The following is a 17,756-nucleotide window of genomic DNA, read 5'->3' as shown; positions in this document are numbered from 1 at the left end:
CTAAAAACGAGTGCATATCAGAACACACACATGTATAAATCTTGTCCAAGAAGACATATATAAGCCATGTTAAATTGGCAAAGATTGTATTGCCATCTGTTAAGTATTTATAGACTGTATCCCATATCAATTTTTTCTTCTTTTACATGAGATTGATGTAACAGACCCACAGTTGCCTTAGACAACCAATTTTCCTTTTAAAATACTGAGGAGAGCATTAGCTTGTTTAAATTCCCTAGACCCTACACTGTAGCCTGAAATTTGTTAAAGAATCTTCATCGTTCATCCAAACCGCAACTTGATCCATTATTTCAATGTTCTTTCCTACAAGTTACTCTGATTGGTTTGCATGTATATTCTGACTTACCTACTACAACTTTTTCAGTTTATGCTGTGGTGAAATTCAGTGGCCGTATTTTATAATTTAAAAATAAACTGCATTTTAAATATTTAACAGCTGTCATTTAAAATAATTTTATTTAGTGATGGGATAAGATGTATTTTTTTTTATCACTAACAGCAGAATATTTTACCTCTCTTTGTTCCAAACATAGAAATATTCTTATACTCATTTGGTATGCTTCATTATGATTTATTGACGAATTTGCCATCTGCATCAACATTAGGTCATATGTCAGTGCTAGAATATTTTTTTTTGTTCCAGAGGAAGTGTAGTACTTATTAGCCTTAATACCTGCGTTAGAAGTTTCATGAATATGTTTAGATTCTTTTATCAACTATTTGTATTTCCTCATTGTCAAAGAGTACACATGGCTGTCAGCTTCTCCATTTTTCCATTGGTGATATATGTTGTTGGCAGTTCCTTGTCATTAAGTTAAAACTGGAAAAGCATTTTATAGTGTATTTCTCTGGTCGTGTTTTCCCTACAGAAGTCTTGGAGAGCAAATATTTGTTTTGATCTCACTCCAATTTTGATAACTCTTACCAGGATTTCACAAAAGCAAAGTATTGGAATGTATGGGTGTGCTGAAGGACTTGCAGAAGAGTTGGAAGTAGGATCAATGTGGAAAATTGTGGGTTTAAACAGCACTGTAGCAGTTCATCTTCTCCTCCCTACTAAGCTATCACTATTTCACATTTCTATAATTTCTTTTCAATTGTGATCCCATTGTTTGTTTGTTTGTTTTTCATTTTTTTTATTTTTTATTTTTAATATAAACAGGTAAAATAAAATCAAACCAAAATTAGTCATGATCTAATAACCAATATTAAATTCTATTTCTGATATAGACTAATGAGTACATTCCCAACTAATTTCCATACTAATAGTCCATACACAGTTTTAATGAGAGAACATGATATACTTATTTTAGATAGCACTTGACTCTTGAAAAAGTTCCACTGAAACAGATGGACAAGAATATGCATCAGGTTGCTACTCAGTTGTGATCACACATACTACAATCTTGATTTCTGTTTTGATTTGCTTATTTGAATTAAAGAAATCAGTTTAAAATACAATTTTGTGGACTGGAATGTAATGTAATGGCATGAGGTTATTCTGTAGAATACTGGCTCTTGTTCAACTTGGTGTCCATCAGGACCCCCAGGTCCTTTTCTGTTAACCCTGTTTTCCACCCAGGTGGCCCTCAGCATTCCTTGGTACTGGGGCTGTTCCTCTCCAGATAGAGGACTTTGCACTTCCCCTTATTGAACACCTGAAGGTGGTTAGGTGGTGTTTTTTTGTTGTTGTTTTTTGGTTTTGTTTTGTTTTGTTTTGTCAGCCTATTTCCTGCACCCCTCTACTCAGCACTGATGAAGCCACATCTGGAGTATTGTGTCCAGTTTCTGGCTTCTCAGTACAAGAGAGACATGGACATACTGGAGAGAGTCCAACGAAAGAAAACTAACATGATGAAGGGAGTGGAAGATCTCTCCTGTGATGAAAGGCTGACAGAGCCGGGACTATTCAGCCTGGAGAAGAGAAGGCTTCATAGGGGATCACATCAATGTGCATAAATACCTGAAAGGAGGGTGCAAAGAGGATGGAGCCACACTCTTTTCAATGGTGCACAGTGACAGGACCTGAGACAATGTTATGATCTAAAGGGTTACCTGACCTGTAGGTGCAGAGATAGTAACAGTGATAGGACTGCATAATGTGGAAGGATGTGAAGGCTTTATTTTCTAAAAGTTCTTTTTATTACAGATTACCGCATATTGCCACCAGCGAGTATACTATGATTAATATGGCGGGTATATATAGAGACACAAGCAATAGATATTACCAGGAAAGCAAATATATTTGCAGTAGATATTGAAGGAGTAGCACTAATTAATTGTAGCAGGAATTAGAAGTAGTAGAAAAGCAATTAGAGGTAATGAAAATCAGTAATAGAGCAGCAAATATAGGTTGGTATTATAGGTTCAACAAACTTATCAATACTAGAGCAATGAATATACTTAGCAAGGACTGCACGCATCAATAGTATAACAATGATACTTTATAAGAATGATACTTAGGACAACCAGGTGATCAAGCACAGTCAGAATGGGTTTATCAAAGGCAGGTCATACTTGACGAACCTGATCTCCTTCTACAACAACATGACACGCCCAGTGGATGAAGGAAAGGCTGTGGATGTGGTCTACCTAGACTTCAGTAAAGCCTTTGACGCTGTTTGCCACAGCATTCTCCTGAAGAAGCTGGCTGCTCAAGGACTAGAAGTGTGTAAGCTTCCTTGGATTAAAAACTGTCTGGGTGGCTGTACTGCAATTATGTGGCAAGGTTTTGGTAGTGGGGGGCTGCAGGGGTCCACTCTGTGAGAAATGTCCAGAAGCTGTCCCGTGTTAGAGAAGAGCCAGTTTCAGCTGACTCCAAGGGGACCCACCACTGGCCAGTGCTAAGCCAAGGAGCAATGGTGGTTGTGTCTCTGGGAGGGCAGATTTAAGAAAAGGAAAAAAAAGTGCTGCACCACAGCAGCTGGGAGAGAGGAATGAGAGACAGCCCTGCAGACACCAAGGTCAGTGCAGAAGGAGGGCAGGAGGTGCTCCAGGCACTGGAGCAGAAGTTCCCCTGTGGCCTGTGGAGAGGGCCCTGGTGAAGCAGGCTGTCCCCCTGCAGCCCATGGGTCCCACACGGAGCAGATCTCCACGCTGCAGCCCCCCCCGTGGAGGAGCCCCCGGTGGAGCAGGTGGATGTGGCCTGGAGGAGGCTGCGGCCCATGGAGAGCCCCCGCAGGAGCAGGCCCCGGGCCGGAGCTGCAGCCCGTGGAGAGGAGCCCACGCAGGAGCAGGTGGAAGGGGCTTGGAGGTAGTTACTGGTCTGTAGCCAGATGAATATAAGCCAGCAGTGTGCTCAGGTGGCCAAGAAGGCCAACAGCATCCTGGTTTGTATCAGAAACACTGGCCAGCAGGACTAGGGAAGTGATTGTTCCTCTGTACTTGGCTGTGGTAAGGCCACACCTTGAATACTGTGTTCAGTTTTGGGCTCCTCACTACAAGAAAGACTTGAAACCTTGGACCATATCCAGAGAAGGGCTACAAAGCTGGTGAAGGGGCTAGAAAACAAGTCTTATAAGAAGTGGCTGAGGGAGCTGGGTTGTTTAGCCTAGAGAAAAGGAGGCTTAGGGGAGAGCTTATCATGATGTACCTTAAAGGAGGCTATAGCGAGGTGGGGATCGGGCTCTTCTCCCAAGCACCAAGTGATCAGATGAAGGGAAATAGCTTTGAGTTGTGTCAGGGGACGTTTAGGTTGGATATTAGGAGAAATTTCTTTACTGAAAGGGTTGCGCGGCACTGGAATGGGCTGCCCATGGAAGTGGTTAATTCACCATCCATGGAGGTCTTCAAGAAATGTGTAGATGTAGAATTTATTAGCATGGTTTAGTGGTGGACCTTAGTATGAGGTTAAACATCAGAATAGATGATCTTAGAGGTCTTCTCCAACCCGAATGATTCTGTTTCTATGATTTATCGTATCATTGTATCTACCAAGCCTATACTTATGACAGGTTATACTTAACCATACTATACTTATGACAGATTATGTGTATATATATATATATATGTAATAAAATGACCACTACCAAGTGCTGCATCAAGTGGATCCCAGAAATGGGGGACAAACCAACGTCAAAGGGCCTAATTAAGAAAACCAAGCTCAGAACAGGACCAGTAAAGAATGACTTCAGAAAAGGCCAACCCCTAGGAGTGGGACCAGAAAGGTAACCAATAAAAAAACAGACTGAAAGTCACTTCGAGGTTGATCTGCATCACAGGGTTTGGAGCATCCTAGAGCTTAACCATTAGTCTAACATAGCATTGCAGAGTTAAGAGTGGAACCAGTGTTCTAGTAAAGCTTCAGCCTATTTAACAGAGAGATGTGCAGCACAGGAAGTTTCTTAGAGAAGCTCCATTTTGCATAGAAATCAGGCCATTTTTATATTATACAGACCTAAGAGTGTGTAGAACAATACCACTTTAAGTAGCCAATAGATGCTGTTAATTTCTGTTTTTCTTCTGTGAGAGCCAATAGATGATGCTTTTATATTTTCTCAGACAATATTTTTATTTTTCTGGACTATTTTCAATTCTATCAGCTTGAACAACCAATAGCAGTTGCAGATTCCCACTTTCTCAGGGATATAACAGCCTGTTATCTTCTTGCATTCCACTTGCTAGTATGGTATTCACTGAACATCTTTCACACCTTGTATGTTTTTAAAACCCATAATCTGAGAAAGATAAACATATTCAGTAGAGTACAATTTCTAGATGTTTCAAAGTGTACAGGACTTATGCTTCCAAATCAGTTAGGGACTTCAGAAAAAACTAACAAACAAACCCTACATTCTTCCTTATAATAATGGTAGACTAGTTTGGCCAAGGTTCCCCAAAATACTTTTGCCTTGAATAATACATTTTATTCATTACAAACATTCCAATGTATTGGCAATAGTTTAGGTAAATAGAAAACTATTCTGTAGCAAAGCAATTAAAACTTTTTTTTTTTAAATGCAAAGGTGAAATGTTTCTTGCCATGTCTGTATATGTTACTAAATCTACACTGTTATTGCAACCATATCCATAAAGTACAGTTGTTAACTTCCATCATAACAGCACTTCAACTATATAGGGCCACTACAGAGGTAAAACCTCTCCAGTGATACTTACTCCCAGTTGGTACCACAGGTAGGTTCTGCTCAGTCATTTTCTTCTTAGGCACGGAGCTCCCAGCCCCAGTCCTGTCATTTCTTTTGCCCTAGCTTGTCTTTTGTCAAGGCCAGTTCTGCTAACAGTTCTAACCAATGGGGTGTTGTTTTTTTTTTTTGTTGTTATGTTTTTTTTTGTGCACTGAACAGTAATGTCTGTGCAATGTCGTTGCAAGATCCCTGAGCTAGCTGGTAAACCTGTATAGCAGTATAGCACAGGGCTATGCAAAGTGCCATATAAAAACAAGTTGAGGTCCCCAGATCAGAGCAGGTAATAGCTGCCCTCCTAATATTGATATGGATAGCTAATAGCACGCAAAGTTACTTAAGTTAGCAAATCTTACTTTAAAATGAATAAATAAACCCACCATGGCATATCTAGTCTATAAATTTCTTTAGATTAATTTTTTGTGGAACATGTTCCAGTAGGAATTTTGAAAACAAGGAATGCTAGAAATAAGTCAGCACACATATATGTTCCTATTCTATTGACCTGGCCAACGTAAAAATCAACTACGTGTCCATCCATATTACAGATGTTTCAGGAAACCATGAACAGAAAGGACAGAGACCTCAGTGACTTTAGGACTGGGATATTTTTTCTGGAGATGGAGAATGCTGGTTCTTGATTTAAATAAAATAGGCTATATCAAAAAGGAGAAGAAAGGATTCAATTTTTTTCTTCCTTTGGAATATAGAATTCAAGTTTTTGTTGTTGTGTTGTTTGGAGAAGAATCCTGAGCTGATGCTGCAACTCCTAAATTTAACATTGTTGGACCTTAAACAAAATAAATAGCATGTGGATACTTAGGTGCTTTAGAATGAGTTCTGTTATATGCAGCACAGAGACAGCAGAAGTGCCTCAAAGTACCTAGAACAGAATACATGGGCTGATAGACCTGTGGTTTCAGTCTGCTCTGTCTAATAGCCTGGGGGACAATATTTATGGTTTGAAAGTCTGCCTTGGAGATAACACTTATTCTGTCTTTTAAGTCAAGAAAGAGAAATGGTCCTTTCTTTTAAAAGGCAACTCAGCCTCTGTGGAGATCTTCTGTGGGGTTCTGTAGGCAAAGTTATATTTAATCTTTTGGATCACAGAATGCTTTGCAACCTGGAAAGATGAAAATGTACATTTAGCCTACATGCATTTTCATCATCTGCATTTCAGTAGAAAAGTTTCAGTCATCTTTGCATGTTATGGCATGAAAACTCTAGTATGTGACTGTACTTCTAAAACCATGAATATTAATTTCTTTGTCCAGAGAAGTGTGCATTCTTTTCAGAGATAGCAGTTAATAAAATACTTCTCCAAGCATCTTTGTTTTGAGTCCTAGATTCTAGAATTTCATGGAAGATAAACTCCTGGTATGGAACAGTCTTTTTGCGAAGCATTCTTTGTACCCTGCGTGACTAAGTGTGCAACAAGTTGGCATTGTAAGTTCCTGAAAAGTAACTAAACTGTACATGAATTCATGATGTGTCCTCAGCAATTTTTTTATGCTCTTCTATAACAGCTGTCAAGTTCTATGGGAAATGAGATCCCTAAACAAAAGTAAAGTCAATGCATATATGTCTGATCTGAAAATGAATAATGATAGACATTAGTACATGGCTGTAACTAAACCTAAAATATGCTATGACTTGCAATATGAATTTCACTTTTCTGATATAAACCACTTCATTCACTGACATTTTTTAAGAGTGAATATTGTTGTATGAGCAATAGTTTTTCATAAATCTTGCCTGGGTTCTGTTAAGTAGCCATTGGATAGCTTCCAGCCATCTGGCTAGCACCTTAGCTTCAGTGAAGGCATAATTCAGTGTGACTATGGGAGAATAACTAGTCAGGAATAGAAGTATTAAACATTTTGAGCATTGTGGAAGACAGAGAGTTTGGAAATTTAGTAAAGCACATATCTTTCTGTGAACAAGAAAATATTTTGACATAAGTAAACTTACCAACCTTTTTTCTTTTCCTGTCTGGAATCCCATGGCTGTTCTTCAGCAAAGACTTTTTATTTTAAGTTACTAGTTGTGGAAGAGCTCATTACATATATGGTATTAAAGATGTTCATATATGGTATTAAAGATGTTCATCAGTTTGGGAGATATTCTCATTGCCTACTAACGATAAGTTCTAAAGGAGTAGAAGCCTTCTATTTTTACTAGACTGTTCTAGTATTAAAAAAAAAAATATTTCACGGGAGTGGAATGGAGCTTAGCCTATTGTAGAGGGGATTTAGTTTGCAGACAACATCGAGAGTATTCTTTAAAAGTGTTAAAATTCATTCATTCATGATAATAAATTTTATAAAAACATTCTCAGAATTCTTAACCTGAAAGACAGTGAGTAAGCAGTGCCACTTAGTGTCCTGCTTAGTAAGGAAAAAGATCCTTGGTTTTTATAGAATCATTTAGACCTTACGCTCGTCAAGACCAACCATCCACCTAACACTACAAGTCCACTGCTAAACCATATCCCTAAGCACCATACCACACATATCTTAAATACTTCAAGGGATGATGACTCCAACAGCTCTCTGGGCAGCCTGTTCTAATACCTAACCACTCTGTCTGTGAAGAAATTTTTCCATGTATCTAATCAAAACCTCCACTGGCACAACTTGAGGCCATTGCCTCACATCCTACCACTTGTCACCTGAGAAAAAGAGACTGACTTAGTCCTCACTGCAACCTCCTTTCGGGTTGTTATAGAGAGTGATGAGGTATACCTATATTACAGAGAGGAGGCCTCAGCCTCTAGCCTAAACAGACTCAGTTCCCTCAGATGCTCCTCATAAGTCTTGTTTTCGAGTCCCTTCACCAGTTTTGTTGATTTCCTCTGCACATGTTCGAGCAACTCAATATCCTTGTAGTGAGTGACCCAAGAGTGAACACAGTACTTAGGGTGTGGTATCACCAGTGCTGCGTGCAAAGGGACAATCACATCCCTTGTCCTGATGGCCTCACTATTTCTGATACAAGCCAGGATGCCACTGGCCTTCTTGGCCATCTGGGCACACTGCTGGCTCATGGTCAGCTGACTGTTGAACAACACCCCCAGGTCCTTTTCTGCTGAGCAACATTTTGATATAAGGTAAAAGAAAATGTGTGCTCTTCAGTTTGCTTTCTTTGCTGGTGCGCTTCAGTTTTGCTTTATTTTATTAATTTATTTTTGTTGTTTGTTTGTTATGTATGTAAAAACAACAAAAATACATTCAAAAAGTTTTTAATTTAGTAGCATGTATTTTTGTAGCAAAAAGAAAGGCTTTCCAAGCACATTTCAACCTTAAACTCTTAATTTACCCGAATAAACACTACAAGCATCTGAACGCTTTATTACTAAACAAAAGCAAAAGGAACAATGATGGTTTCAAGGGTTCTGTTTACAGACATTGCAAGAAACTGTCAGGCAGCCGGAATGGGAGGCCAGAACAAGAGATGTGCAAAGATAATTTTTGGCCACTCAATAAAATTCTTTTCATGGTTGATGTAATTCTCTCTCTCTCTGGGTGAAACTGTCAGTGCAGCTCTAATTCTGGCCTGATATTTCACAGTAGGTTTCACAGCCTATGAGGACTGTAGGTCCAGCTTGCAGGTGGCAGAATAGATTTCTTCCAAGGCATATAGAGCCTTCGTTTTGAACACCAAGTTATGCTCAGAAAGAGAAACTAGATGATTCTAGAAGCCATCTGTTCTAATATCCCTGCTCAAAGCAAAGCAAACTAGAACAGGATGCACACATCATTGTCCAGCTGGCTTTTGAATATCTGCAAGGGTGGGGACTCCACATCCTGCTTTCGTTTTCTAGAAAATGTTCTACATTTTCAATAAAAATGCTACTAGCATGCTCAAGGGATGCAAAAGGAGTAGCAGCCTAACGTGTATTAGAAACATTTGAGACCAGAGGAGAGAGACTTCATGCAAGGAAGAGCAATTAGAAGAGTCATGTTACGCAGTGATGCGGAGAGAGGACCAAGCTGAGACAGAAATCCAACAAAGCTTAGCAGAATCACTACCGGGCCTATACTGGGAGTTTGTGTATCAGATGTATTGACTATACATGCATGCATTTCTTTGAATTATTCATTAACTTTTCCTATGTCATTTTCAAAGGACATTTTGTTATTTTTATTTTCCAATTATTATTTTTTTCAGATTCTTCTAACATTTTAGTATCTGAATCCTCTTCCACGAATTTCTGTTTTGATTTTCTCTGCTTACAAAAGATTAGACTCAAAAAAAAGGACTACACCATTGAAACACTTAACTTTTAGGTATTGTGCTCATCTTCATATTCTAATGCTGTTTTCACCTTAGCCTAAGTGCTACAGACTTCCATACCAAGCAGTTCAATAATTTCAAGCATAAATGTTAGTAAGAACTTGGAAAGGAATTCACCTTAGTTAACTTTAAAGGCATAAAGATTAGTCATCTAGGTTGACTTTTTAAGTAGCTATTTCTCTTCACTGACAGCAAAATGAGCCTAGCTCAGGTTTAGATAGCAACTACATCATACAAACCCTAGTATCCAATATTAGGTTTCTAAGGAGACAGCTGTATTATTTTGTTCTTTGCAGAAAACCAAAACCTAAGAATTAATGTTTTATTTTAAATTCAAATTTTCCTCCTATTTTAAAGCATGTGTTTTACATGATTTGTCATCTCTTTATATGTTCAGTGGTTGACTTGTTTCTTGAAGTCTGTTTATATGGTCATCCAGTGCTTTCCCAAACCATTTTGCCCTGCAACTAGTTCCCAAGATGGCTGTTTGCATTCTCATCTCTCTCCTAAAGATACCAGCTGACAGTAATAAAACATAAATAATAATATCACTATTTGTCTTTTATATACATCCACAGGTTCTTCATAACTTGCAAAAAAAAAAAAAAAGACTATGATAAAGCATGTGACCTTTCTAATCACTGTGACCAGCATTCATCCTGTGCCATTATTGGTAGATGCTCTTTATCCTCAGTTGCCAAAGTCTCTTCCAAGTCTCTTAAGTGGAAAATATTTGAAATGTTTTTCTTCTCTGGATGGAACTACCAAAAGCTTATGCATAAGAGTTTTTATGCCATCCCAGAATCTCATTTACTGTATTCTCCTGGGCATAATTCACATTGTAGTATTCAACAGGGACCTTCTCTAATTCTGCAGTAGTGCCATATTTCTGCACATAAAAAGTGTTAGTCATTTATTTTAACAGTTTAAGGTTGAAGATGTCTGGGCTCATGTTAAATTGCAAGTGCATGGTTTGATATTGAATTCCTACCTTACTTTGTAAGATTTAACCTTATACCTTGTGCATATATTATGAATTTTCTACAACAGAAGAGGAGTTAATGTCTTTATATGTTTGATGTCTGTGGGTGTAAAAAGTACAACTGCACCCATTAGCATTTAATTTCCTCCAAATGCCTGCTGTTAAAGATCCCTTAGGATTTTGTTTAATTTGGAAGTGAAAGCTGCTAGCCATTCTGCTTTCCCTGTGTCTGTCCTCCATACCAGAGTTCAATTAAACATCCCCCTATGGTTTCCTTCACCTGCAAAAACAAAACAAATGTACTAACAGAAAAGGGACCTGCATTTGAACTACAGAGGTGCATGCTGGCTAGGTGGATATATATGCAAGTGGTTAGCCAAACTGTCATTCCTCACCCTTGCCTCCAGTGAAAATAAATCTCCTCTATTTACTTTCACTCATCCAAACCAACATTTTTCTGTTGATTATAACAGATAAGTGTTTCTTCTTTGAGTGTTGGAAGGTCACAGTCAAATCTTTTTCTTTTGTATTTTTCAATTGCTTTCTTTATAAATAGACATTTTCAGCATGGAATTACAGAATGTTCACAGATTAGCCTTTTGTATCTCAGATGCTGAGACACAAGTAAAAGTTGTAAAAAATGACAAAAAGAAAAAAAAGACAAAAAGCAGATACCACAAAAACAGAGGTGTTTTAAGTGCCAAAATTTGTGATCAAAATTAAGCAAGAAAAGATATATCATAAATACATTTTAAAAGTAGAGAGCTTTATTGTATAACAGCAAATTATAATTCTGCAGGTAACAAAGTAAGAGAGCTTCTTCAGTTAAAAAAGAATCTTATTAAGCCAATAAAAAGCCAATAAAACTTATAGGTTGATTGAAAATATGTCTGTATGAACTCATATGCCATGTAGCACTTCTATTATGTACACTGTCAATCCCCCAAATCACTGAAAGATATACAATTGCTTACAATCCCAGGTATTTTTTCCCTCTAATTGTGCTACTGTCACACCCAGCATTTTAAAGTTTGAGTCCAGCAGGTCTACAAGTGTTTTCAAGAGCAGAAATATGTATGTAATACATAGAAAAAAAAGAAGAAAGGGAGAACGTATATTAAAAATGTAACAGAATCATAGAGTCAATGAATGGTTTGGGTTGGAAGAGACCTTAAAGATCATCTAATTCCAACCACTCTGCCGTGGGCACTGATCCCAAGATGGACCCCAAGGGACACCACTCTTCACTGGTCTCCACCTGGACATAGAACCATTGAATGCAGCTCTCTGGGTGTGGCCCTCCAGCCAATTTCTTATCCACTGAATGAATGGTCCACTTTTCATATCTCTTCAATTTAAAGACCAGGATGTCATTGGGGACTATGTAAAAGGCCTTGCAGAAGTCTAGGTAGATGACATCAGTTGGTCTTCCCTTGTCAACTGAGGCAGTCACTCCATCATAGAAGGCCACCAATTGGTCAGGCACAATTTGCCCATGGTGAAGCCATGCTGGCTGTCACAGATCACTTCCTTGTCTTGCATGTGCTTTGACATTTTTTCCAGAGGATCTTTTCCATATCTTGCCAGATACAGAGGTGAGGCTCACCGGTATGTAGTTCCATAGGTCTTCCTTTCGACCCTTTTTAAAAATGATAGTGATGTTTTCCTTTTTCCAGTCACCAGGAACTTTGCCTGACTGTCAAGACTTTTCAAATATGATGGAGATTGGCTTGGCAACTCCATCAGCCAATTCCCTAAAGACCCTGAGATGCATGTCATCAGGCCCCATAGACTTGTACCTGTTTAATTTCGTTAGGTGGTCTTGATCCAGCTCTTTGCTAACAGTGGGAGGTATTATTCATCTACAGGTTCAGGGACTCAAAAGAGGTGGGAAGCCTGACTGGCAGTGAAGACTGAGGCAAAGAAGTTGTTGAGTGCCTCAGCCATCTCCATGTCTGTTGTTACCAGTTCTCCTTTTTCATTTATCAAGGAGGCAAACGCTCCTTGGCCTTTCTTTTCTGGCCACCTATAGAACCCCTTCCTGTTATTCTTTGCATCCCTTGCCAAGCTCAGTTCCATCTGTGCCTGGGCTTTCCTGATCCCATCCCTGCATATAAAGATGGCATCCCAGTATTCTTCCCAGGCCACACGTCCCTGCTTCCACTGCCTGTGTATTTTCTTCTTACACCTCAGTATGAACAGCAGGTCATTGCTCAGCCATGCTGTTTTCCTGCCTTTCTTGCCTGATTTCGTAAACATGGAGATGGAGAGCTCTTGCACTCTAAGGAGTGTCCTTAAAGAGTTACCTTCTCTAATCAGTTCCTCTGTCTCTAAGGACAGTGTCCCAGGGGATCTCATCGCATTTAAACAGCTGGAATTTTGCTTTAAACAGATGGAATTTTGCTCCTCAGAAGTTCAAGGTCCTGACTTTGCTCTTTGCCAGGCCTTTATCCCTCGAGATCGTGAACTCAGCCAGGGCATGGACATGGCAGTTCAGATTGCCTCCAATCATAACCTCTTTAATGCGATCATCCACACTGGGGAGCACCAGGTCCAGTAACATTTCTCTAGTTGTTTTGTCTAACACCTGAACCAGGAACTTATCCTCAATGCGTTCTAGGAGTCTCCTGGATTGCTCACATCCTGCTGTGCAGCTTTCCCAGCATACATCTGGGTGGTTGAAATCCCCCATCAGGATTAGAACATGCAAGCACGATGCTTCTTACAGCTGAAGCAAGGAGGCCTTGTCAACAGGCTCCCCTTGGTCAGGTGGCCTGTAGTAGACTGCAGCCTGTAGTAGACTGCAACCACAAGGTGTCCTTTGTTGGTCTGGTCCTTAACTTTTACCCACAAGTTCTCAATCTGTCTGTGGCTGTTTCTCAGAGGCATCTCTTTGCAATCTATCCATTTCTTAACATAGAGGGCAACACCTCCACCCTTCCTTCCCTGCCTATTTCTTCTGTAAAGCTTGTAGCCCTCAATTCCAGTGTTCCAGTTGTCTGATTCATCCTACCATGTTTCTGTGCTAGCAATTAGGTCACAGTTTTCTAGTAGCACCATGGTTTCCAAGTCCTCCTGCTTGTTTCCCATCCTGTGTGCGCTGGTGTAGAGGCACTTCAGCTGGGCTATTGGCCCCATCACCTTTTTAGAGGAGCCCTCCCTAATTACTTTGGGACAATTCACAGGTGTATCTTGTTGCTCCTAAAGTGTTGCTGTTCCCTGGTTCTTTTCTGTCACTCAGAGGTACACCCCCTTCTTCTGCTGAACATAGCTCTGCTATGTTAATTAGCTCTGCTAATAAGTTCAGCTTGCTGCCCAGAATGCTCTTGTTCCACCTGGTGTGTCCCATCTGGTGTCCAATATGAAATTGGACTTGTTATGATAGTCTGAGATTGAACTTGGGCATTTTTTATGATTTACACTGACAATATGATTTCTTTTCTGAGAAGTTTTAGCCTGAAGGATTAACATTTGCCAAAGTCATGAATACTAGAAAAACATGATAAAAAATCAAACAGAATGTGTAAGAGGTGATGAGGCCAAAACTTACTTTGATAATATTTGAGTAGGTATAACCCAGATACCTAAACAGAATAAACTTCTTTGCTTTGGGAATATGTAGACTGTAATGAATGCTACATATGCCACTGCATATATATTTGCCTCCTGTCTTAAAGTTCATTCATTCTGTCAGGCTAAATGACAAATATTTTTTTACCCTGTGAACATATCTTCTTATTTTCCCTGGAAAATCCTTAAAAGATGATCTTTTCCTTGATCTGAAGGATTTACAAAGCAAAATTTCAATAAATATTTGTCTGCCAACAGGCTAATGAAATCTAGATGCTAAGTTGAATTATTGAACTGATATACAAATGCTACACTATGTAAATAAGAATGGACTTTTTTTTGTTTCTTTTTTAATGTATAAAATGTAAAGATGTAATGTATGACAAAATGTCAATCCAAGACTTTCACTACTAAAGAGAGAAAGTTTGAGAAAAGTGAAGCATTTTTTCTGATGAACTAGCTATACACTTTTGGATTTCCCATAGTTCTTTATTCTGACACATAATGTAGACACTCAGCATAGCTTCATCTTGTCTAAGCTTGCTGGTTGGAAAGTTCTGTGTATAGCATGAGCTAGTCATCTAGACTCCTGTATAATTAGTGGTGAGAAACAGGCATTATCAGGAGACCATTTGTTTTGTTGTAATACAGATATTGTGAACTGCTTTTGCAGGAGCCTTCCAAAATACTAGGAGGCATAGCTGGTACACTGTATGGTTGTGCTGCCTTGACAGGCTGGAGAAATAGATTGACATTGGAGAAATGGATGGACTTTCATGAAGTTCAGCAAAGGGAAAGACAAAGTCCTTTGCATGCTAGAAGCAGATGGGCTAGAAGGCCCGTAGAAGGCAGAAAAAAACTTGGTGTCTTGGACATAAGTTGAACATGAAACAGCAATGCGTCCTTGCAGCAAAGGCAAACAAGCCTCCTTACTGCATTAGGAAGAGGGTTGGTTGCCAGCAGGTCAGGGGAGGGGATTCTTCCCCTCTACTCAGCACTGGTGAGGCCACGCCTGGAGTCCTATCTCCAGTTCTGGACTCCACAATCCAAGAGAGCCATAGGAATACCAGAGGAAGTTCAAGAAAGTGTCTTGAAAATGATGAAGGGATTGGAAAAAAAAAAATCTCAAAAAAATCTCATATGAAAAGAAGATGAGAGAGGTGGAAAAGCTTGGAAAAGTCAAGGCTAGGGGTTATTATTAGTATGTGCTACCTGATGTGGGAGTAGTAAAGAGTCGGTCTTCTAGTGACAGAAGAATGCTTAGTGCACAGAACAGAGGAGGCAACGTGCACAAAATAAAATATAGGAAATACTATTTAAATGAAAGGAATTAAAGTTTTTTTTTTCTTTTTTTTTCTTTTTTTCTTTTTTTCTTTAAGAGTGGTCAAACACTATAACAGCTTGTCCAGAGGCATTATGGAGTCTCCATCCTTGGCTATATATTTAAAACCTAACTGGACAAGGTACTGAACAACCTGTTTTAGTAGGTCCTACTTTTAGCAGGGAGTTGGCCCAGGCCATTGCAGAGGCCCCTTTCAACCAAACTAATTCTGTGATTCTGTGAAAACTCTACAAGCAGACAAAACTAAACACTTTTTAGTATCTCGTGATGAGATAACATTCTCCCTCAAAGGCTAAGCTGTTGAATTTACTTACCAAAAGTTTACTAGTAAGTAAAACAAAGTGTAATATATGATTTATGTTAATAATACACAATTTATACAATATATACAAAATCCGTATATAAACTTTTCTTTTTTTTGTCTGGGCCAAGAATTTTGCAGCAGTTGTCATGACCAAAATTGGCAGGATTTCTTGCTACTTCTCCAAAGCTGAGTGGACCGCTCCCTGGACTGTCTTGGTTTTTAGTTGAATAAGAGTACCTACAGTAAATAACACTATTCAGTGCTCAGAAATTTATGCAAGCAAGGATTTTGTGGCATTGGTATGCATACAGCTTGTCAAGGTATATATCAACTTGTCTTTATTTCTGACATAAAAGAATAAAAGATAAGATCTCAACAGCATGAGGCACAGCATAATGAAAGCTTGTGTACCTTCCCAAGTTTGGTCAAAATATGAATACGGAAAACCTTTATACTCTTAATTGTACACTTTAGAAAAATTATTCTGTAAGGTATTTAGATTTTATTTATTTATTTATTTTTCTCAGGGATAACTTTTCTGTAGCATACAGTATTCTGTATTTGTCGAGGTTCAAATCAGTAATTATAGTTTTAAACAAATATTTATATCTATTAGTTTGGAAAACATTTTACCGTTGTCAAAGAGAACATATCTTCATCTTTCAAGTTCCAATCCCATATTTTTCATATGACTATAACTGTAGTGATAAATTCATGCCTATGTTTATCTGCATGGGAAAAAATAGGATTTTTATGACTCACTGGTTTAGTAGAAACACATTTAATCTTAAATCAACAATAGAGATATAGATGTATTTAGAAAGTACAGGGAGCAGCTTGATATGTAATGTATGCAGCTCAGTTATTGGATTTAATGTTATCTACTCAGAGAAGTCATTGATACTTTTAAGTGTAGAATTTCTATTTGTCTAAAAATCCCATACAAACTTAAACTTACTGAACACTAAAGATCTCTATAGGACATCCTTCAGAGAGATTTTATTTTACATAGTTTTACTTAGGTAGTTCTAAGAGAATATTCTCATAAACATTAATATATTCATTGTATTTTTCTTGTAGTATACTTTTAGTATATATGAAAATTCCACCTCACTGAACACTGCCTTTACAATGAGTTCTTAACTATACAACATACTGGGGGTATATTGCAGAAATAGCAAGGGGAAAATTAGAAAGTCTTATTTACATAGATCATGTCACCCCTCAGCATTCTGAATTTATGCAAGGGATTTTCTAGCTCTTACATATATATTAATAAGTTATCTTCTGGAGTATTGTGACAATATTATGATTGTAAAGTGTGCCTCAAAAAGAGTAGTCAGTGTTTATTAAGATGTAATCTAAGAAAGAATCGGAGTGTTTGGGCTAACAAAAAGAAAGTTAAGTAGAAATATGAGACCTCAGGTCTATAAAAATATTATTGTAAAGAGGAAAATAAATATTTGTTCTTTATTGCCATGATGGATGGGACAAAAAATAATAAGGTATGATTCATATGAGGAAGGGTCATATTACACATTACGAAGAACTTAGTGCTGAAGATAATGCAGGTCTCAAAAAAGACTCTGTGCAAGAGGTTCAGCTCTGTAGGCCTAAACAACCGGTAATGGTGCATTTCATGTGTATCATTATATTGTAGTATCATTATTCATAGTGCATAGATCTTCATAGGAGAAGTTATAATGTTATAATTTGGAATACTACTAAAAATCCTCCTGTCATCCTGTCATGTATATTGGCATTTTATATATATATATATATATATATATATGCATATATATACATATATATATTTGCATACGTTTTACAAGAGAATTTTGGTTTTCAAAATAAGGTGCCTACAAATAAAAACTGTCTGGAATGTATGTGGAATTTATATTAGAATAATTTAATAGTGCCCTATTCTTTTATATTGAAAATAAAACTTGTATTCTCTACAGTCTACAAAAAATGTTTTACCTGTAAAATATGTACAATATCCTAAATTGTAATATGCAATAAATATAGTTACTGGCTTGTAAACATGTTGATCACCTTGCACTGGTCTTTGAATTTTCAAGTTCCTCCTTGCATTCCTGT

At 38.1% G+C, this 17,756-nt stretch overlaps 1 protein-coding gene across 33 annotated transcripts in view; it reads left to right on the top strand.

Annotated features, from left to right (window-relative positions):
• GPC5 (glypican 5) overlaps positions 1-17,756 on the top strand; it is a 778,624-nt gene that overhangs the window by 348,347 nt on the left and 412,521 nt on the right. The window contains exon 7 of one of the 33 annotated variants that reach the window (XM_083836995.1): positions 15,785-17,756. The exons of 31 other annotated variants lie outside the window; for them this stretch is intronic. In XM_083836995.1, the coding sequence (XP_083693121.1) occupies positions 15,785-15,883 (99 nt within the window). In that variant the 3' untranslated portion in view covers positions 15,884-17,756. Of the gene's footprint in view, positions 1-1,745; positions 15,384-15,784 lie in introns of those variants that run through there. One more of the 33 variants, XM_083836990.1, reaches the window with a different exon arrangement.

The sequence above is a fragment of the Anser anser genome, assembly GCF_964211835.1.
Source record: "Anser anser genome assembly, chromosome: 1".
Classification (NCBI taxonomy): domain Eukaryota; kingdom Metazoa; phylum Chordata; class Aves; order Anseriformes; family Anatidae; genus Anser; species Anser anser.
The sequence above is the reverse complement of the archived record's forward strand: the minus strand, read 5'-3'. Positions and strand labels throughout refer to the sequence as shown.